Source organism: Pygocentrus nattereri, chromosome 28 (assembly GCF_015220715.1).
Source record: "Pygocentrus nattereri isolate fPygNat1 chromosome 28, fPygNat1.pri, whole genome shotgun sequence".
Taxonomy (NCBI): Eukaryota; Metazoa; Chordata; class Actinopteri; order Characiformes; family Serrasalmidae; genus Pygocentrus; species Pygocentrus nattereri.
Genome location: NC_051238.1, coordinates 17,901,352 through 17,924,262, shown reverse-complemented (window position 1 = coordinate 17,924,262; position 22,911 = coordinate 17,901,352). Strand labels below are relative to the sequence as shown.

At 38.9% G+C, this 22,911-nt stretch overlaps 1 protein-coding gene across 1 annotated transcript; it reads left to right on the top strand.

Moving 5' to 3' along the window:
• The first annotated feature begins 3,329 nt into the window (after window positions 1-3,329).
• gls2a (glutaminase 2a (liver, mitochondrial)) lies at window positions 3,330-22,875 on the top strand. The gene is made up of 18 exons (XM_017721301.1): window positions 3,330-3,726; window positions 4,756-4,843; window positions 6,361-6,482; window positions 8,743-8,872; window positions 8,990-9,069; window positions 9,196-9,359; window positions 10,040-10,098; window positions 15,910-15,942; window positions 16,043-16,101; window positions 16,815-16,881; window positions 16,968-17,018; window positions 17,171-17,347; window positions 18,775-18,906; window positions 18,999-19,091; window positions 19,255-19,316; window positions 20,387-20,463; window positions 20,559-20,622; window positions 21,246-22,875. Exons 1-18 carry the CDS (start codon window positions 3,524-3,526, stop codon window positions 21,424-21,426), a joined length of 1,842 nt encoding a protein of 613 aa, XP_017576790.1. The 5' UTR covers window positions 3,330-3,523; the 3' UTR covers window positions 21,427-22,875.
• The last annotated feature ends 36 nt before the right edge of the window (window positions 22,876-22,911 follow it).

Here is a 22,911-nt window from a genome sequence, read left to right as displayed (position 1 = left end):
AGAGGGTGTAATATGACCCAGGGATTTGGTGTAAAGATGCCCTCCACCCAAAAACTACCAGCTGTGGTAAGGAGAGGAGCAATGTAAGGGCGCAAAGAAACTTACATTCTTTAGCTAACTTACTACTTGCAAGGTACACTTAATTCATTGTCCTATTGAGCTTCAAATCCAGTCTTTGGACCTGGATTTTGTAATCATTGGAAGTTACAGTACTGTGCGTAAGTCAAGGACCACTTCATTTATTTCATTTCCATTCAAATTGCAATAATTTTTAAGATATATTTCTGAGATTAGATACAAGCCAATCCACTTACATAAGGTAGGGGGAAAGCCAAACAAACAAAGTCAAACAAACAAAAGTAAAAAAAAATGAAAAGATGGGAAGAAGAAATGGGACTCCTAACAATTGTGCAAGTGCTGGTAGACCACTAAAAGGCTCACTAACAGAAACAGTACCAGAAGCTTTCACCTTTCAAAAACAGAAGAAAATTAAGCTTCACTCTTGCTGTAGATCTGAAAAAGTCCACCCTTCCACCTGACAAGAAAACACATCACTATGGGTCTAAAATGTGTAGATGACAAGAAGCAAACAAAAAAAGAAGAAAATGAGCTAATCAAACAAATAAACTGCTGGTGTTTGAAGACGTCTGATTTAGATGCCCTTTGCCCAGTCTGTTGAAAATGTAGCTAACTTTCTCTCTCTCTCTCTCTCTCTCTCTCTCTCTCTCTCTCTCTCTCTCTCTCACCTGTCATCACACTGCAGGTAGTACTCAGTACCCAGACACTACAGTACTACAATCAGTAAGGAAGGTGCCATTTTTTCCGATTCTCAAAGAGACTAAGGCTGTTGGTCATTCTGAATGGCATAGGTCCTGCACTGGTTTTTGGCTGTGGAGAGGTGAAGCTTATCTGTGTGACTTGCTGTACCTCTAATGGCTTACTGTGAATCCAGCACCCGTTGGATGTCAGTGGGTGCAGTGCGCCCCCTAAAGGACAAACTAGGACTAAGATAGAACACTTCTGACCTGGGATTGCAATGTGGAAAAGGGATTCAGACTTCCTAGTGGTAAAATTAAGCTCCAAGACCACATGCATAGTGATCAGTTTGTAATTTTATTCCAGCTATGTTGGTGAACTCATGTTATCAGGCATCCTATTAGCTATGGTGATGTGAATAACAAATGCTAATATCACAAACACCACCTTTGCAAATGCTTGATAGGTCTAGTGATTGTAGATCATGATACATCAAAGTGGACTAAAACAATGTAGTTATGTTTTTGTCCACTGGGGGGTGTTGTTCAATCACCTTCACAATCTTATGACAGCCAGTGCTTAGGATGGCCCTGATACCCTTTGTGCACATGCTCAAGCTAAAAACTGATGGAAAATGTCAAGCAGTAGAAATATAGCCAATTCAATACACTGTTTGGTGGAAGCACATCCAGGTCTGCGGTGTATGCAGGTTGCTTTGAGCTGAGAATTCCTTTCATCTCAGTAAGGTCATCCCCAGTGACTCCTTCAAGACTTTGTTTGGGCTCCAAGGGTAACCTGGTGTGCAGCTTTGAGGACATGGATCCCTGTCTCCCAGCAACCTCTATAATCTAGCAGACAAATATAAAGGTGCCAAAAAGTGGTCTTTAAAGGAGTGACATAGAAGACCTCCTTTTGGCTTCAATGGATGATTCTTTAAGTAATATTTTTTGTCTTGAAATAATTTTGTCTTTAATGAATGTGTGAAGAAATGTTTTCAAACTTATGAACCTCCATGAAATGTTTCCATGTCTGAATTCTCTGAATGGTTTGTCTTAGGGGCCAAAGTATAGAGTTTGTGGTGGCCTGAGGGCCAAAAGGACAAAACAATAAAAAGGGTATCTGGGTTTAAATCATGTTTTTAAAATGTATGTTATAACATTTTGTTACTAAAAGGCTTCAAACACATAATTTTAAAAGGAAATGAGAATTTAATTAGCTGCTTGTAGTATAAAATATGTTTGTTTTCTCATTGGGGAGGGAGTGTTAGGGAGGAGGTTAGGATAACTTTTTACTGGGCAAAATCAAACATTCACATGGGTTAAATTTTTGCCCAGGGGCCACACTTTGGGTGGCCTTAGTCTGTACTAAGGACATCATGCTGAAAAGTGGCCAGGAGTTGTACTCTTTTGAAATTTGTGAAATGTGTGCCCTGATTACACAAGTCATACACTTAGGTTAAAAGAATTACAGCCAAGACAGTCAACCCTGATAGAAGAGTGACTTTGAACATGGCGTGGTTGTTGGTGCTTGAGGGGCTGGTCTGAGTATTTCAGAAACTGCTGATCTACTTTTCATGCAACCATCTCTAGGGTTTACAGATAATGGTCCGAAAAAGAGAAAATATCCAGTGAGCGACAGTTGTGTAGACGAAAATGCCTTGTTGATGTGAGAGGTCAGAGGAGAATGGGCAGACTGGTTCGAGATGACAGAAAGGCAACAATAACTCAAATAACCAACCAAAATCTCGGAGAAATGTTTCCAACACCTTGCTGAAAGTATGCCATGAAGAATTAAGGCAGTTCTGAAGCCAAAAGGGGGTCCAACCTTTTACTAAGTATAAGTATGTACTGTACCTAAGTGGCCAGTGAGTGTATATCCATATATATATATATATATATATATATATATATATATATATATATATATATATGTGTGTGTGTGTGTGGGTGTGTGTGTGGTTTGTGTGTGTGTGCATGTGTTCCATAGTCTAAATTAGCTGAAGTAAACACTTATTATTATTTGTTAATTATTTGTGTAAATTTTCATTAATTACATTAATTACATCCATGCTCAATAATTTGTATAATAAAATCTTAACAAATATTACAATTATTAGTACAATTACGCAGCTAACTTCTAAGACTGAACTTGGAAGTGTGGAAAAATATCCTTGCAGTTGACTCCTTAAAAACTACAAAAAGGTATATTATATCTTAGAGGCTTTTGTGTAGCTGTCTGTTAAATATATGCTTTCTCCTTTTTTTCTCTGATGAACAAAATTTGTAACTGGTACTATATGGACATTTTGATTAGGAATTAAATAAAAGAATGGTGGTCTTTGCAAATACTCTATGTAAGTTTGAATAGTCTTTTAAGCACAGGTGTGGGTTCAACCATTTACAGTGAAGCCTCTCCTTAGCTTAGCTCAGCTGGTATCGTGCCTAGGGAGAGTAAAACTGTCACCTGTTGCCAACTTTGGGAGCCGATCGAGTCTCAGCGTGGCTGCTCATTGGCTCAGGCGTGCTGTAACTGCAACCACCTCCCCCACATTTCCCAACTCAACTTCCAGCGTGTCCTCATGACAAGAGCTGCTGGTTATATTTGTAAACAGTACAGAACTGTCTGGTGACTGGAAGGTGCTAGAAAGAAACATAAGTGAAGAGACTGTGAGCTAAGCACTGGACAAGCCACTAAGAATTTTTATTCCTGATAGCTACAGGCATCTCTAGTAAGCTTTCCTTTTTTATGTGCCAGTATTCTCTGACCCATGATGCACTGTCTAAAGCACTTAGGAACGTCCAGTGCGAGAAAGCTGCTAGTTAGGCCAGCGGGGAAATGGATGAGAGCTGGAGGCAGCGGTGGACGTCTGTTTCAAAGGCAACTTATCCAGCTGCTGCGAACAAGCGCAGTATCACCTGTGCATCCATACCATCAACATGTGGTCCAGGACAACAATACAGAGGTGGAAAGGTAAGAAGTAAACATTAGACAACTTTTTACATATCATATACTGTTACAATTAGTAATGTTAACTGGGAAATATTTCATTCACTTTAAACTGCGGGCTTATTATTCAGTTGTTAACTCCATAAATAGCCTGGATATAGACCTAAACTTTTGTTATGCACTACTATAACTCCAGAATACCCCAGTTTGCATTATGGTCTATGTAATTGCTGAGTAATAAGCCTTATGATGTAATATGGTTGTGATATAATAAGGGGTAATAGTTAATCTTAAGGTAAAGTGCTAAAGCCCAGCTGTATGCAAATATTCAGAGGTAAGTTAAATTTTAAATCTGCATAATTGAATAGTTAAGACATAAACAAAGTTATTCAGAGTGATTTGATGTGAAATGCTCCATTCTAAAGAAACTTACAGAGTCAAAATTATTGACATTAGTGGTGACAGGAATATATATATATATATATATATATATATATATATATATATATATATATATATTGCTGTTTGTGTGTGTGGGTGCCTGTGTAATTATGTGGCCACTGATTAAACAAAATTAAACAAAGATTATTATAACCAATTTTTTATTACGTACACCCAAAATCATTCTGTGTACCCCAGGGGGTACGTGTACTATAGTTTAGGAATCACTATGATGGTAAAGTAACTATATTTGCCTTGTTGACATTGTGACACTTGATTGCTATTACCACCACTGTAAATAATCTAAACCAAGAAAGTCTCTCTGCAATGAGCCATTTTACATCAATACAATCAGAATGACTCAGATTACATCTCAATGTTTGAATTTTGCTGTTGTTTTTAATTCAGTACTGGGGACACCGCTGTGTACAAAACCAGTTTGTAGCATAGCATAAGTTAAGTAGATATTAGCATAAGGAACTCATCTGTGGGTCCACAGTATGTAGGGTAGTCCTTGTTTTCCTTACCTTGATTTGTTATTTCTGAAGAAGTCACATCTTTCTTCTTTTGCAATAAAATCAGTTGTGCTTTTTTTAATTCTGGTTTTGTTAGGAAGGGATCATTGACGGGGCTGGAAGATCTACTGTTTTACACAATTACTCAAGGAGAGGAGAAGATTTCTGTGGCTCGCTTCATCAGCGTATGTAGAACTAAAAATGATGTGTCACATTATGAAACAGTTATTCATAGGTCACACTGGACCTTATTGAATGTAGAGGCCATAGGTGATGGAACATGTTCTACTGTGAACTGCCTCACATTCTCTAAGTGAACATGTGCACGCACACGCACACACACACACACACACACACACACACACACACACACACACACACACACACACACACTGTGACAATGTAGCCAAACCATATTTAAATAATTTATCTTGGCAATGAGTGTGTTTTTGCTTGTAGATACATATTTCATTGGATATTGGATATATATTAAACTCAAATGACCATACTGTACTTTAATTTTGTTTAAAATGAACAAGAATTTATTATTTTGAAAAAAAAAAAGTAGTTGATAACATGTAAGCTAGAATAAAGTCTGGGTCCAGATCTCTCCTGGAAACCTACAGCCATCACATTGATTTATTAAACTCCAACACCAGTAGACTTGACTTAGTTACTCAATAAAGTATTAACTAAACCAGATATTGATAACTACTGGCAATACTGGGTATGCTACAAGGAGAGGTTTGTAAAGGGTTAAATAAAACCCTGACATACATAAAATCACTACTTATTGTATTAATGCTAAAAGTTTTTTTTAATCTAATCTTCTCAGGTGACTAAAGCTTTTGTACGATACTGCACATGTTCACGATAGCTGTGTATGTGAGTGTGAGAGTTACAGTCAGGGGTGTACAGGCAAGTGCGCTGTCTGTGCACATGCCACCCAGAAATAGACCCACTGCTGCATGATCTCACTCCAATACATACACACTCATACAACCATACACGCCACATTCATTCCTAAGTAACTTTTGGACCACGTCCTTGATTGATTTGTCCTATGATTGAATTGGCTTTGATGATACTTTTTTGTTGCTCTCATGAATTAATGATTTTTTGCAAATGATTTTTTTGAATCATCTTAATTTTAATTAATGAAGAAGTTCTAACTTGAAACACATGTAATACTCAGAGGCAGGACCCTTAACATTTGGCAGAAACTCTATATAGACAACTGTTTCAAAGTTTGAAGTTTGAGTGTTTAGATGTTTGGAATCAGTGTTAAAATTTTAGATTTAGTGTTCACACGTTTGGAATCACAGTTCAAAGTTTGGAATTTGTGTTCAAAAGATTGAAATCAGCATTCTCAAGTTTGGAAGCAGTTCAAATGTTTGAAATGAGTAGTTTGGAAACAATTTGGAATAAATATTTCTATTGATATAAAAGAATACAGTGCCATATAAACATATAAAATAATTGCAATATGTTAACCCTGTGCAATTTCACACATTAATGTTATTACAAGTCATTTTATAAATTATACTAATTAATTGCAAGCTGTAAAAATGAGACATTTTAGACTCTAGACTCTTAGAGTCTAGCACATCATTATTAGATATCTAGTCATCTCTTGTGTCCTCAGATGTTGTACGTATTGCTGTTATCAGGATAATTTTATGTGTGTTTGTGTGTTTCTCAGGTTCTGAAGAGCACAGGGTTGTTGACCTCAGACCCTCGACTCAAGGACTGCATGCACCAGCTTCACCAGGCAGTGTACGAGTCTGCTGGTACAGCAGTGATGGATCAGGAACTTTTCAGAAAGTATGTATTTTTGTGTCTATTTAGAAAGGTGCATGTTAGGGCTGCATTATATACTGTTTGGTAAGTGTTATTGTGATCTACTGATAATGCAGAAGGCTGAAATATGCAAATGAGTTCTCTGACCAATCACAGTGATAGGAGTGAATAATCACGGTCCTGAATTAAGATACAGATAAGGTGTATTGCAATCGCAATGTGTAGCAATATTATCACAAAACTAGAATTTCGTCCATGTCGTTTAACATTTATTCCAAATTATTTTGCATTCATTTTTAAATCTTTTTTTTAAAATGTACATTTTCATAACATATAATGGATGACTCATGAAAAAGAAATCCAGAATGAATGTCATGTTAATGTAATATGAAGTATTATAATGCTGTTATTAAAATGTAGATTTATTGCATATCAAAGATGAAGTGTTCTTATATTAAGCTGAAAGAGGGAAAAGTGCTGTAGATTTAATAAATGTCTGAGTCATTTAACATGCATAGGTTGTTCTGAAGGACACTTCATCTATGTACCTTTTACTTCAATTGCAAATTTTAAATGTAAGTCACTGGGACACAAATGGCAGTCCATTTGTAGAATCAACCATTGGCAATTAAACAATTAAAAAATCTGGGAGTGCTGCAGCCCCCTCAGTATGCTCACTTCCTACATTCCTCTTTAAGGGCAGTAAGTTTGCTTTGTTTTCCATACAGTAGGGCACAGTTACTCAGCAGTCAGATATCCTATACTGGTTACTAAAAATTAACATGAGATTAACAGGATCTGAAGTTTTATTACACGCAGCTGTTGTAGCGCTTGCCCACACACTCACATGCATACACCTAGTCTACGTCATCTGAGTTGTTGTGTACTCATTCTAGCAAACATTGAGTCATCTTGTTTGGCATACATGTATGTAGGTGTTTTTAGCACAGAATGATAAGGGCCATAGTTAAGCAATGTTAACCAGTAACAGGGTACTTGTTCTCTGCCCTGAGCCCATGAGGGTAATAAAATATTACCATACGTGTTATCTAACAGGGAGCACCACTTTCAGTCATGAACGCCATGGGGTGGCTTCACAGACTGCGATGAAACCAAACCTCGAGAGCTTTTTCCACATTATTAACATAGAATCTCCACTCAGAATGTTGTGTAGTCTAGGACTCGGCTTAATCCCTGATCAATGACAAATCATTCATTCATTAACCCTTTAAAATCTCTGGCTTAATACATACTAAGGCTTATTATTCAGTAACTACAGGGATTTCAGTGCAACTGGCTGAGCTATTCTTAGGTTATAAAAGTGTATAATAAAACTGGCCTTTTAAGGGGTTAACAAATGCTTGGCCAGTATTTGTCAGGGAGGCACAGTGACATCTGTGGGTTTGTGTGTGAATGTTTGTTTTAGTACTTTTCTTGTTCCAACTACAGAAAAGCAGGGATAACCTACACTGACAGGCACTAACATGCCTTTTATAATGGAAAAAGGCAAATTTATTTATTTTTGGTCACTTGGGTTAAAATTAGGGTTTAGTTTAGGGCTAGGCTTAAAGATGTCTGGTTCCTATCATCACCACTGTAGACAATTCTGACTTTGGAAGTTTTTTAATTCTGCAGAATTGTTGAAAATTTTCCCTTTAATTATTATTACATTCAGGTAGCTACACATACACATTACTGTGTGTAAGTCTTAGACACCTGAAAAAAAATTAGAGATAAAAACACATTTAATTGGGCAATTAGATTGCTGTTAGAATTTTGAACTAATTCTGACTTGCCTGTCTGTTACTGTTTTTTCTTGTGTAAGTTTCCTGTTAATATGTTTCATGAAAAAATCACTTATAAATAAAATACAATACAAATAAATACAAATAAAATTCAATAAACACATAATAAATACAAATAACATAAATACAATAAATAGTAACCAAAAAAAGTCAAGATGTCATTGAGGAAGTCCAGTATTCATAGCTATCATCCAGCCTGGTATGGCTAATCAATGCTTTATTATATTAAAGCAGCTGTGCTGATATTGGAATTATACAAACTAAACTTATTTTACTAGCAAACAAGAGATCAATTGCAGTTTTAGAAACCAATAGGTTCTTATACTTTTTACTGCAGCAATGCGTTTTTGCCGTTACTCTGTTACATGGTGTTTACACTAGCAAGAAGGCACTTTCTGTCAAGATAAATGCTTTAAAGAATTTGTTGATATTGTATAAAAACAAACTTGTTAGTTTAGATGTATTTGTTTTTGTTGTAGATGTGTGGGCAGCAATATAGTCCTGCTTACTCAAGCCTTCCAGAAGAGGTTCATTATCCCTGACTTCATAAATTTTGCATCCAGTATTGACCAGCTGTACTACAACGCACAAACCCTGCAAGAGGGCAAGGTAAGCTCACAATACACACACTCTCTCTCTCTCTCTCTCTCTCTCTTTCTCTATCTCTGTCTCATACAACTAGCAAGCTTACCATGGCTGTGTGTGTGTCTGTGTGTTAATGCACAGGTTTCAGACTACATCCCTCAACTCGCTAAATTCAATCCTGACCTATGGGGAGTGTCTTTGTGTACAGTCGACGGTCAGAGGTGATTTTATATGTCTATGAAATGTGTTATTTGTGCACCTCATTACTCTCCATCTTCTTCCTATGAGACGCTTACAGTATATCTATGCTTGTCTCTTTCTCTCTCTCTCTCTCTCTCTCTCCCTAGGCACTCTGTGGGAGACACACAAGTGCCATTCTGTTTGCAGTCATGTGTAAAGCCACTCGAATATGCTCTGGCTATCAATGAATTAGGGACCGAACATGTACATAAATATGTAGGAAAAGAGCCCAGTGGCCTCAAATTTAACAAATTGAGTCTAAACGAGGACGGTAAGAAACTGACCTTTCCCTCCTGTACACTACCCATAAAACGTTTGCATGCATCTTCTGGACTTTGAAACAATGTTTTAACACTGTTTTTAAAACCCCTTAAATGGCCAGGACCTACAGGCAGGCCTAAACTTTATTTAATTTATACCCTTCAAAAACTTAAGAAAAGCTCAGCTGGTTTGCATTAAAGGCCAATGAGTTACTGAATAATAACTTTTATGATGTAAAAAGCTTGGATGTATAGAGTGCATTTGCAGAGTATATGTTACAATCAAATAAAGAGTATTGTAATGAAGTATAAAATGCTTAGAGACAGTTTTATCCAGTTTGGAAAAAAATGTCAGTATTAAGGCACATTTTTTCTTATTCATGTCATTGTCAGTTATTCACAGGAAAGAGGATATAATACATAATCCTCATAATTAGAGCTTTGGAAATCCATGGCAGATAGGAAGACTGATTATCAGGCCATTACCGACAGGCAAGCATGCCCCCAGCAGAGTAGTCTAGTTTTTAAATCCAGTCTGATATAATTTCTCTTTATTTCCCCTGTGGAGCTCTGTATTCATGCCCAATGAACTCTTGCGTATGTAACCATGCAATTGGAAGCTGAAGATCTGTTGTTTGCAGTTTTTAAGTATGTGCTTGGACTATACTCACTTGTGTATTTTTCGTATCAGACAAGCCTCATAACCCCATGGTGAACGCAGGGGCCATCGTCATCAGCTCTCTTCTGAAGGTGAGAAGACAACTGTACTATGCAAGTCCATGGCTCACATTAATCACTGCTCTCTGGCTATATACAAAACTAGAAGCGGGAGATATGGCAAAAACATAACAACATGAAACCTTTCACAATACACAGTATATATTTCAATATTTAGTTTTTCTGCGATTTGATAAGTTGGAACAAAAAAGCAAAACTGGTAGTGCCACATTTAAAAATACCATATATGAATACAGAGATTTTTGTTAAATGTTTCACATAAATACAATTAACTAATTATGCTCTCCTTGTGATGAAACATGCAGTTGGTCAGTGTTCTTTAAACACTAAGGATATTCACAGTATGCTCTGAGAAGCTAATGTATCATGATAACAATAAAATATCGTCATATTGGTCACCCTCATGTGCCCTATTCACTTCATAGTACATTTTGGGAGTCATTTTGCAGTGGTGTTTTAAAAAGAGTGGAGAACATCCAGTGGACTCTTACACTCCCACAATACATTATGTAGTAGGTACAGTGTTCCCTATTCAGATTTTGGTATTCAGCCAACTTTTTGCCAGTAGTACACTTTTGAAAAGATGGTTCATGAAGGGTTCTTTATTAAAGGGAATGCTTCTGAGAACCCTTAGGTTTACATTCTTAAAAGACACGGTTCAAGAGTTCTTTATTAAGAAAATGTTTTATGTAGAACCATAAACATGCAGAGAACCCTATGCATAATTAAAGGGTTTTTGTGTCATGAAAAGGTTATTCAGACTGATGGATGTGCTGTAGATGTGCTGTAGATGGTTCTATGTAGAATCTTTTTAAAAAAGGGTTCTATGTCCATCCATCCATCCATCCATCCATCCATTATCTTCCGCTTCTCCGGGGTTCGGGTCACGGGGGCAGCATCCTAAGGAATGAGGCCCAGACCTCCCTTTCCCCAGTCACTTCCACTAGCTCTCCAAGGGGGATTCCGAGGCGCTCCCAGGCCAGCTGGGCGATATAGTCACGCCAGCATGTCCTGGGTCTTCCCCGGGGTCTCCTCCCACGTGGACTTGCTTGTGACACCTCCCGAGGGAGGCATCCAGGAGGCATCCTAACTAGATGCCCGAACCACTGACTCCTCTCGATGTGAAGAAGCAGCGGCTCCAATCCAATCCGCCTGTCAATCTCCTGCTCACTTGTACCATCACTTGTGAACAAGACCCCGAGATACTTGAAGTCCTCCACTTCAGGCAAGAGCCTATCCCCGACCCAGAGAGGGCTCTCCACCCTTTTCCGCCTGAGAACCATGGTCTCGGATTTGGAGGTACTGATTCTCTCAAGACCCTCCGGTCCCCTTTTTTAAAAAGAGGCACCACCACCCCAGTCTGCCAATCCAGCGGCACCGCCCCCGATGTCCACGCAATGTTGAAAAGGCGTGTCAGCCAAGACAGCCCCACAACACCCAGAGCCTTGAGGAACTCAGGACGGATCTCATCCACCCCTGGAGCCTTGCCACCAAGGAGCTTCTTAACTACCTTAGCGACTTCGACCTCAGTAATGGACAAGCCTATTCCCATGTCCCCAGACTCTGCCTCCTCACCGGAGAACGTGTCGGTGGGAATGACGTCAATGACGTCTTCAGTCGAAGTCAGCAGCACACCATCTCCACTATATACAGTGCTAGTGGCACACTGCTTTCCCCTTCTGAGTCACCTGACGGTTTGCCAGAATCTTTTCGGAGCCGACTTAAAGTTACTTTCCAAGGCCTCACCAAACTCCTCCCATACACAGGTTTTTGCCTTGGCGATGACTGAAGCCGCAGATCGCTTGGCCTGTCGATACCTGCCAGCTGCCTCTGGTGTCCCACAGGCCAACCATGCCCGGTAGGACTCCTTCTTCAGCTTGACGGCATCTCTCACTTGGGGTGTCCACCACCGGGTTTGAGGATTACCGCCCCGACAGGCACCAACTACCTTACGGCCACAGCTACAGTCAGCCGCTTCAACAATGGAGGAACGGAACATGGCCCATTCTGAGTCAATGTCCCCCACCTCCCCCGATATCTGGTCAAAGTTCTGACGGAGGTGTGAGTTGAAGATCAATCTGACAGGTTCTTCTGCCACACATTCCCAGCAAACCCTCACTATACGTTTGGGCTTGCCTGGTCAGATCAGAGAGGCCATTCCTCCCAATCACACCCCTCCAGGTCTCACTGTCATTGCCCACGTGAGCGTTAAAGTCCCCCAGTAGGACAATAGAGTCTCCAGGAGGAGCACTTTCAAGCACCCTTTCCAAGGACTCTAAGAAGGCTGGGTACTCTGAACTGCTGTTCGGTGCATAAGCACAGACAGCAGTCAGGACCCGTTCCCCAACCCGAAGGCGTAGGGAAGCTACCCTCTCGTCCACCGGAGAAAACCCCAACATACAGGCACCGAGTCGAGGGGCTATGAGAAAGCCCACACCTGCCCGCCGCCTCTCACCATGGGCAACTCCAGAAAAGAATAAAGTCCAGCCCCTCTCAAGGAGATTGGACCCAGAGCCCAAGCTGTGTGTTGAGGTGAGCCCGACTATATCTAGCCGGTATCTCTCAACCTCGCACACCAACTCAGGCTCCTTCCCCGCCAGTGAGGTAACGTTCCAAGTTACAAAAGCCAGTTTCAGCAACCGAGGATCAGAACGCCAAGGCCCACGCCTTCGGACACTGCCCGATCCACAAAGCACCGAACCCCTACTACTGCCCCTTCCATTCGTGGTGGGTCGATGGGAGGGGGGACTCATGTAACTCCTTCGGGCTGGGCCCGGCCGGGCACCATGAGTAAATGCCCGGCCACCAGACGCTTGCTGGCGAGCCCCTCCCCCAGGCCTGGCTCCAGGTTGGGGCCCTCAGTAACCCTGTTTCGGGCAGGGTACACAAATCCTGTTCTTGTCTTTTCATAGGGGTTATTATGGATCACACTTTGTCTGACCTGTCACCTAGGACCAGTTTGAAATGGGAGACCCTACCAGGAGCTTTTGCTCCAGACAACATAGCTCCTAGGATCATTCAAGCACGCAAACCCCTCCACCACGATAAGGTGGTGATCCATGGAGAGGGGGTTCTATGTATAGCACCAAAAAGGGTTCTTCTGTTGTTACAGGCTTGACACCAGAACGTAAATCCATATACAAATACTGTTTAAAGAACCATTTCAGCATGCAAAGAAGCATTTAAGCATTCCGCATAGAGCTCACGGTTCTAAATGGAAACATTCTTTTTGCTAAAGAACCCATCTTTTTAAGAGTGTAGCATGTACTTTTGTTTGTGAAACTGTTTACACAAATCATAACTTCTGTTTCCAACATTGTGCTCTATAGTGTCTATATTGTGCTGTTGTTTTTTTTACATTTACATTTATGGCATTTGGCTGACGCTCTTATCCAGAGCGACTTACAATTTAATTGTATTACACAGGTAGGCAAAGGTAGTGTTAGGAGTCTTGCCAAAGGACTCTTATTGGTATAGTGTGGGGTGCTTACCCAGGCAGGGGATTGAACCCCAGGCTACAGCGTAGAAGGCAGAGGTGTTAACCACTACACTACACCAACCAACCTTGTTTGCAGGAGTGAATTGTGATAAAGGGACCGAATATCAAACACAGTGTGTTGTTTGGCTTCAAAGTCCCAATTGGGCCACGGTTCAGAGGTGTAGGCAAGTTTTTAACCTGTCTTTCATTCACAACCCTGATTGCAACAGTTGGTGGGAGTATGAGAGGGGGTCAGAGTGATGGCCCATGTAGACAGGTGGTATAACAAATGTTGTTGGGAGGAATGTTAGGAGGTGTGTAGTGCCAGCCAGTAAGAGAGATTGTGTGTAGTGCCAGCCAATAAGAGGGTGTGTCAGTTACAGATAACAGAGAAAGATAAAGAAGGGAGAAAGATAAAGAGTAAATTCATCCAAGAAAAAATAACACTACATATTAATTATTAGTAACAACGTATTGTTTGTAATAACTCATATGCTTTGAAGATGATAGCAGTCATAAGCTACCCTGACTCATCTGACGGCCAGGCCATGGCCAGACCCTAAAAAGATCAGTATTAGTAATATTCCCCAACAGTCTTGTCTGTAGATACTAAAATGGCAGTGGCTGTTGTGAAGGTGGTATTAGAGGTGTTTCTGATTGGGCCTGAATTTTTTTTTTAACTACAGGGTGTGTGGAGGGAGAACAAAATAACACAGCATGAAGTATTCATATTCATTTCATTTGATCAGATACACTGCACTTTGTATGTTTGTAGTTACTGACTGTAGCTTATTTACTGCAGAGAAGACAGAAGACAGAAAGGAAGTCAGAGAAAGAGAGACTATTAGACTAGGTCAGTTTTAGTATCATAAGGTAATGCAAGTGAGAAAGCTCAAGTATCAAAGAAGGCACTTTTGGAAAAGAGTCGTGCTGTTACATAAGTGAAAACAGAACTTGGGCTCACATGCTGGACTCAGGGAGTATTTTTAAGATGTACACATTCCCTAGCCAGACTGTGTACTGCCTTGACCTTTTGCTGCATAAGGTGTCTCCCTGCACTTCATGGAAAGCTGCATCTTAACTACGAATTTTACGACCCAAGCATGACGCTGATAGGGAAACCGAATCACCAGATTGTTGTTCCAGCTGGCAAACACACACACACACACACACACACACCTGTGTGGTATACTTGGAGCTTTTTAGAGAGAAAAGAAGGTGGCCTGGTCTGACTTGGCCAACAGCCAGGCCATGAAGCACAAAGGTCAGCATTACCAATATTCTCCAACAGTTACATCTCTGTAGAGCCTGAAAAGACAGTTGCTGTTGCCGTTGTGGTGGTGGTATTGCTGGTGTTTCTTCTCATTGGGCGTGATTTAGTTTCTTTTTACTTTGGCAAAACAACATAAATGCCATTTCACATACTCATAATCATTATGAAACACATACAATATAGATACACTTTGTAGATTTACAGTTACTGGCTGTAGCCCATCTGTTTACTGCACAATTCATCAGCCCGTTATACCTCATTTATCAATGAAAGAGGACCTCCGTAGAACCACTGCAGTGACAGCAACATTGTAAGGTAATGGTATTGGCATTTTAAAGTGTGGTGTGCTCGTAAGAGTGTATCTGACAAAGCAGTGTTTGTGGGATTTTCGAACACTGTGTGCACTTACTGACTACTATATTGGGCACCACACTGTTGGTCTACAATCAGAGACTATTGTTTATATTTGTTCATGCACAGTTTGTTTCAGTCATAATATATTTACATTTATGTGCTGATTTTAACGTATTGGAAAAAAATAAAACATGCACTATAAAGTGGGCCATAACTTTTACATAAGTCTCACTCTAAAGTTTATTTCTTTCCTATATGTATTGTTCCATTTAAGAACAATAATTGTGCATTAAAATGTGTAGACGTGTGTTCTCTGTAGAAGATGTGTAACTTATTTTCACTGTGAAAACCAACATAACATGTAATTTGTCAATGGGTGCAAAATTTATTGCATAGGACTGTAAATGGTTAATATTTCTGATAAATTAGCCAGTCAGTATGATCTCCCCTGTCACTCACTCTTTAGGTCTTTCACACATATGTGTGCACACTGCCACCCTGTGTCAGAATGACTTACTGTGTTGTTTCACATAAAAACTCTCCAATGTAGTAAGCAAATTTAAGCAAGTTCCAGTACAAACTATACCTGTTCAGAAACTAAGAAATGGTTGCACACAATAAATACATTTACATCTTTTTTCTGTGTGGGAGACTAAACAATAGCACTTTCTCTCTCCATCTCTTTCTCTCTCCCTATCTCTTTCTCAATTTTTTTCAGCCTGGGTCCAAAAAGGCAGAGAAATTTGATTATGTAAGTATGACCCTCCTATTTCTGTGTGGTTTAATATTATAGTATATCTGTTTGAGTTTTGTATCCACTGTTTTACTGTGTGTATTAACCTGTCCCACAGATGATGGATTATGTGAAGAGAATGGCAGGTGGAGAGTATGTGGGTTTCAGCAATGCCATGTAAGATACATTATTTCAATTCTAATACTGACTCGCTTCTTTAGTGAGATGGATTTGTGTCAATGGATGTACATTACTGTGCACAAGACAACCCTTCATTTATTGTATTCCCAGTCAAGTCCTCATTCCAGTCAAGTTGCTCATTTTTAAGAGACATTTCTGAGGGTTTAGACGTAAGGAAATCCATTTGCACAAGAAAGCTCAGAGATTCAGAGAGAGTTCATAAAATGATTAAAAGATGCAGAGAAAATAGGCATACAATACCTGGTAGGAAACAGACCAAACAATGTCATTTGCAAATCAAACAACGAAGCTGCTGCCGTTCTCAGGACAAGGAACTCACCACCCCAGAGCCCAGAACTTGAATGTATTGAATTACTTGAATGTGAGATTTCTTTAGAAGCAGAAGATGCAACCAACTTGTAAAACTGAACTTTGGATGTGTGGAAAAATATCCCTGCAAATTTCTTTGGAAAACAGTAAACCTCTTAAAAAATGGAAGCTGTAATAAAGGCATGGGCTCACTAATACTGAAAAATGATATTGTATTAAGTTGTTGAGGATTCTGTGTAATATTATGTCAAATATTTTATTGTTGATGCTGAAAAATGAGTAATTTGTACTTTTTTTGGACTTTAAATACATGAAGGGGGGTCCCTATAAATGTAAATGCATTTCAGTGGTTAATTAATGCTTAGTGCTTTATCCCATAGGTTTCAATCAGAAAAAGAAACGGGTAATAGGAACTTCGCAATTGGTTATTATCTCAAGGAGAAAAAGGTTAGCATTGTTCTTTTTTATAGCACTAGATAATAGTGGTATCCATGGTATCCACTTTTACTCAACATCTCCCCTCTCTTCTACAGTGTTTTCCCAGTGGAGCAGACATGATAGCAGCACTTGATTTCTACTTTCAGGTGAATGGATTTTTACAGTTTAAAAAAAAAAATCAAAATAAGAAATAAAATTATAGTGAAATCAAAGAAGAGAATTAATAAATATGAATGAATAAAAAAAATTACAGTTTCTTCTTTTAACCAACCTCTCTATCTGGTGTGCTTCCTTCTAGTTGTGCTCTATTGAGGTGACATGTCAGTCAGGAAGTGTCATGGCTGCCACTCTGGCTAATGGAGGGATCTGTCCAATCACAGGCGAGCGTGTACTGAGTGCTGAAGCTGTGAGAAACACTCTGAGCCTGATGCATTCCTGTGGCATGTACGACTTCTCTGGACAGTTTGCCTTCCATGTGAGTCTTTGACAAAAGCACACTCTGAGTCCTTCCAAATGCATACTTGCCTTGTGTTCCACTTTTCGTAAAGAGTGACATTCTCAGACATCCCCCTTGTCCTTGGAAGAATACATACTGCCATCTTAAAGGGTATTTCAATTGTCAGAAGGGTCTAGGGAAGTTTCTATCAGCGGTACCTCAAACCTCAATGGAGGGAGTACGTAAAATGTTAGACCAAATGTAGCGACCTGGGTCAGTGACTCTGAAGCTGTTTATACCTTGCATTGACATGTGCTTTGTGTGCTTTGTGATCATATCACTTACACTTTTCACTAAAATGTGACATTTTACCTTCATTTACTCTTCTCCCCATTACTATAAGAGTGGATAAGCTTAGCAGAAGATTGCATGAAGGCTCTTGTGGCTACTTTCAGTTTCGTGTATTCTCCAACTTTCATTTACTTATTTTTCATTATAATTTAAATAAAGCTAACTTATCATACCCTGATAGCAGAGTGGTAAAAATGTTTTTTTCAAGGGTTCTTTAATAAAGGCAGTGGTTCTATTTTATTTCATATAGTTCTTTGAAAGGTAAAATGGGTCTTCAGATTGATGGAGAATGTGTTGTAGATGGTTCTATATAGCACCAAAAGGGGTCCTTCAACTGTTACAAGCTTGATGTCATAACAATAGCAGAACAATTTTTAGTGTTATATAGATCATTATATATCATTATATATCATTTTCAAGAAGATTCTATACAGAACCATACAACTCATTGTCCATCAATCTGAAGAACCATTTAGAAAGAAATAGTACTATTTAGAACTTATGTTTCTTTGTAGAACCATTGCTTTTGCTAAAAAAAAACTTTAAAGAGACATCTTTTTTAAGTGTGTATAGCTAAATGTAGCTTAGCTATGGTTGAGCTAAACTATATACTTGAGTTGAGCTAAACTATATACTGCTTGGGCAACAGTCTGCTCCAGCTCCATGTTTGCAAGTGTTTGAGGTTAGTCTATGACAATTTAAAGAAATATTCCTGCAGGTTTCAACCTGTTTTCTTTTTGCTGCCTGCTGCATCTGTGGTATACAGTTGAATACTATAAACTATAATTCCAAGGCATTTTCCTGTACTTATTAAAAGAAAAATGGGCACCTGCTCATTGGCTTCATGTCTTCAGGCAATAGGTTTTCTGTTCTTTTCCAAGCAAAGGGAAACTTTGGTTCATGCTAATTCGCCATATGAGTCAGACAGAGATCAGGTTGAAAAGCACTGGAGTATTCCTTTTAACTTACTGCACCCTTAATTTTCCTTCAACCCATCAGCTGTTCTTATGTACAATGCAGATACAATGTTTGTGAGGTTGGAAGGGAAGTCAGTGACAAAAAGAAATAGAAATTACATTCAGTACATTTGTGTGTTCTGTCCATCTCTCCTCTAGGTGGGCTTGCCGGCTAAGTCAGGAGTGTCCGGTGCTGTGCTTTTGGTGGTTCCTAATATCATGGGTGTGATGTGCTGGTCTCCGCCTCTTGACCGCGTGGGCAACAGTATGCGAGGCATTCACTTCTGTCAGGTACACACAGATTTTTACACACGCATAATCACGCACTCGCCATTTATACTGAGTAACTGATTTACACACTGTGGCTGGGCTCTCTTTCTCAGGAGCTGGTTTCTGTCTTTAACTTCCATAACTATGACAACCTGAGACACTTTGCCAAGAAGCTGGACCCTCGTAGACAGGCTGGCCACGAGAGGGTGAGACTCGCACAAGTGGCAAACTGTCACATATATAGAGATATTGCTCTCACTGTGTGGCTTAATTAATGTATTAGTTTGCTTGAAATGACAATCACAACTTGAAATGCATCATATGAATATTTATAATATAGGATCTGACTATATGTATACATTTTTATAGAATAAGGCTGTAATTGAGCTGATGTTTGCTGCATACAGTGGAGATGTGTCAGCACTCAGAAGGTAAAGTCTTTTTCTTTGCCACATACTGTTTTGTTGCTGCTTCACTAAACCTTATGCGACTTCGATTTTAGGCTAAACTTAGGCTTAATCTATTGGACACCCTTATTTGAGTTATTGATTATCTAAGTAAAAACAAGCTACACATCCTCTACAGAGAACACAATTCAATGCAAACACAATTCAAATTCAGTTACTGTTTGTTTGTAGTATTTAACATATTGGGAAAAAATAAAATATAAAATGTGGTCAGTACAATTTATGGCACATTTTATGTATTTGTTGTAATATGTTAAAAGTACAGTGTTTAAGATTTAGATTTAGTATACAAAACTACTAAAACATGTTTTTATTAGTGTATAATCACCTGCAATCACCTGTGTTTTTGTTAGCATAAAATGAGCACTTCCTATCAACATACATGCACAGCCCAGAATGGACCGAAAAAAAAAAAGAAGAAGAATCAGTGATTGCTGCTGGTGCTGGCTAACCATTATGTTATGTTAAATTTTTGACAACTGGAGGACCATGCTTATTATTTGACACAAAAAATGGGGGGACAAATCCTTGTCATCAACAAAGCGAAAACATGATGGCCATTGTAGGCTCTACTACACGCTTGTAGAGGGAGGGGTGAGGGAGGGGTACTGAGTTGGTTGCAATCTGCAACTTTAATGTTAGATGCTACTAAATATTCCACACTGCACCATTAAACTTTGTTGTGCACTAAAAATACCTGAAATTTTTTTAAGTTTGTTCCCTATAGAAGATGTGTTAACTTAGGTTAATTTAGAAAAACAACAAAGCATGTAACTTGACTGTATTTATTCAAACCTATGCATATGACTGTATCTCGAAATGGTAACTTTATAGAAGTTTGAAAAAATGTTCTGAATGCTGCATTACATGTTCTTAACCGTACATTCATGAACAGAGATATTACTGCAAGTTGTTTCAGATAATTTCTCCAGAAATGTAAAGTGTGCTTTATCTTTTCAAACAGTGAAAAATTTGAGTAATGGTTTTGATATGACAATTTACTGTTGTCACTGATTATCATTTAATATTCTCAGGTTTGCTTTGTCAGCAGTGGATATGGAGTTGAGGGATTATGACTTTCGGTCTGCTCTGCACGTGACCGCTGCAGAAGGTGAACTACCCTTACTTACACGTTCATTCACGCCATCATTCTTATGTATCTTGTCAAACGTCTGAAATGTTTGTGACCTTTTATTTCCTCTTTAGGCCATTTGGAAGCTGTGAAGTTTTTAACAGGGACATGCCGAGTGAACCCACATGTTAAGGACAGGTAATGGACACTTTTCTGTTGTTGTTTTCTTCCTTACATACTGTTCTGTGCAAAAGTCAGAAAGCACATTTCACGTAAACAGCCATCAAGAACAGGCTATTCATTTTGAGGAGATTAAATACAGAATTCATGGAAAAATTACTTAAACTTGAGTTTTCAAAATTGGCATTCATACAATGATTACAAGATGCAGAGAAAGCAACCATACAAGACCTGTACAAGACATCAGATAAACTGTAGTTAAAGCTTTCATCTTTGAGTGAGAGGAGAAAAATACCTTCCAGTTTTACTTTAGATCTAAAAAAAAATCCACAAGTGTTTCTGTTCATGCTTTCACTGTGAGAAGACAACATTATGAGTCTGAAAGGAGAAATGGCTGTCAATAAACCGTTACTCAGAAAAGGACATAGACCAAACAGAAGAACATTTATGCTAGAACACCAAAATGGACATGAGTTTTTTTTTTACAGACTGAAGAGTGCAAAGGTGTAACTCTGATTCCTTGGATCATGAGAAGCAGAAATAGCAACCAACTTCTGCTTAAATTAATGAAAGATGGTCTCTGACTTTTGCACAGTACTTAAGTTGATTGTAATCAAACATACATTTTATCTATTGTTCAGGTGGGGAAACACACCTCTGGACGATGCAATGCAATTTGGTCATGAGAATGTGGTAGAAGTGCTGAAGGAATATCAGCGCATTTACTCTCACACACTCATGCCTCAGGAGATCAGCTCACAAGCACACGCACTGGACGCAGAAGATCTCAGGAACATGGAGACTCTGGAGGGGTTTGTGTGATAGATGGCATTGAGAGGCATGTGGTACACTGCCACACACATAGATCATGTAATGGCTGGCTGTTGATATTGCCGTAGATAGCAAAGGGAAGTTTGAATCCGTTCCCCAAACTGATTCTTTTGAATTGTCACTTTAAATTAATCAAACGTCCAAGTTAATGATTTATTGATTCACAGTTCAGCTCTATTCTCATTTACTCTGCATTCAATTACGTTTGTCACTTTATTGTCCTCTGCTACATTTGTTTCTCCCCAATGGCCACTGGGATAGGCTCCAGCACACCCCATGATCCAAGAAGATAAGTGGTTTAGATAGGTTTAGATAATGTGTGTGTGCTTCATAAATGTCTGCTACCACTTCTAGTCACTAGAAGCACACACAGCACAAAGACGTAACAGACAGAGAAAGCTAACTGAGAGACAATGTAAGCATATTCAAAAAGTGTTTGTAATATGATCAAATTTTATATGTTTACATTTTAAAAGAGTAATTTTGGACATCACTATTACTGTCCTGCTGCGATCTTAGACTAGACTTAATCTGGTCTGGTTTGGAAGGAGTCCCTAAACATCTATGTCATGATTTCTGAAGGTCAGTAAAGGAGGACTGTATTCTCAGGCTAGTCCTGTTTGTTTATTTGCCTTCTTCAATTCTCAACACGACTCAAGGTGTGAGAGAGAACCAGGAACCAGAACTATACCAAAACTCTGTGGGCTGATTTCCCAGATATGGATTAAGCCTAGTTTTGGACTAAATGATAACTCACCTTTGAAAACGCTTTTTAGTGTAGGTTAAAATGGGTCTAGGAATCTGGAGTAAATTTGGAGTAAATGCTAGTAAAACTGCTTGTTAATTTATATAATCAATAAAGAACATTATTTAAAATCATTTTTTAGCACAGCAGTACCACTACCATGCTTTAATTTGTTGGCATGATGTAAAGCTGCCTCTATACATTTGAAATGTGATCATCTTACGTACACTTAAGAGAGGGATGAATGCTGTACAGTAGACACTGTGCATTCAGTGCTCATGTTGTATATTTGTAAATATGTATCTGCATATAATGCACTGAATATATGTATATGTATGCACATGTTTGTATTTATGCTTTTAACATTACAAAATGCCCTAGATGCAATATTATTTATTACAGGCAGAATGTGTGAGGTGTGGGAATCTCAAGCAGAACGCAAGTTGGTGTTGTAATACAAGAACTCATAGATACAATTTACTGTATATTGTTTGTACACAAGTATAAAGTCACTGTCATGAAAACAGAATATTTGTTTGTCATTTAAATTGAAAGTTGAACGTTGATAAACTCTCTTAAAACTTTACAGGTTTGGAGATGTAGACAGTGACAATGACCCTCCTCTTAGCTAAGGAGCTGAATGTATGGTAAAACTGAGCATATGAAATATAAATAAAGATGGTCACTTCCAAAGAGTCTCTCTGTTTTATTGAAAAATATTGTTCACGCGT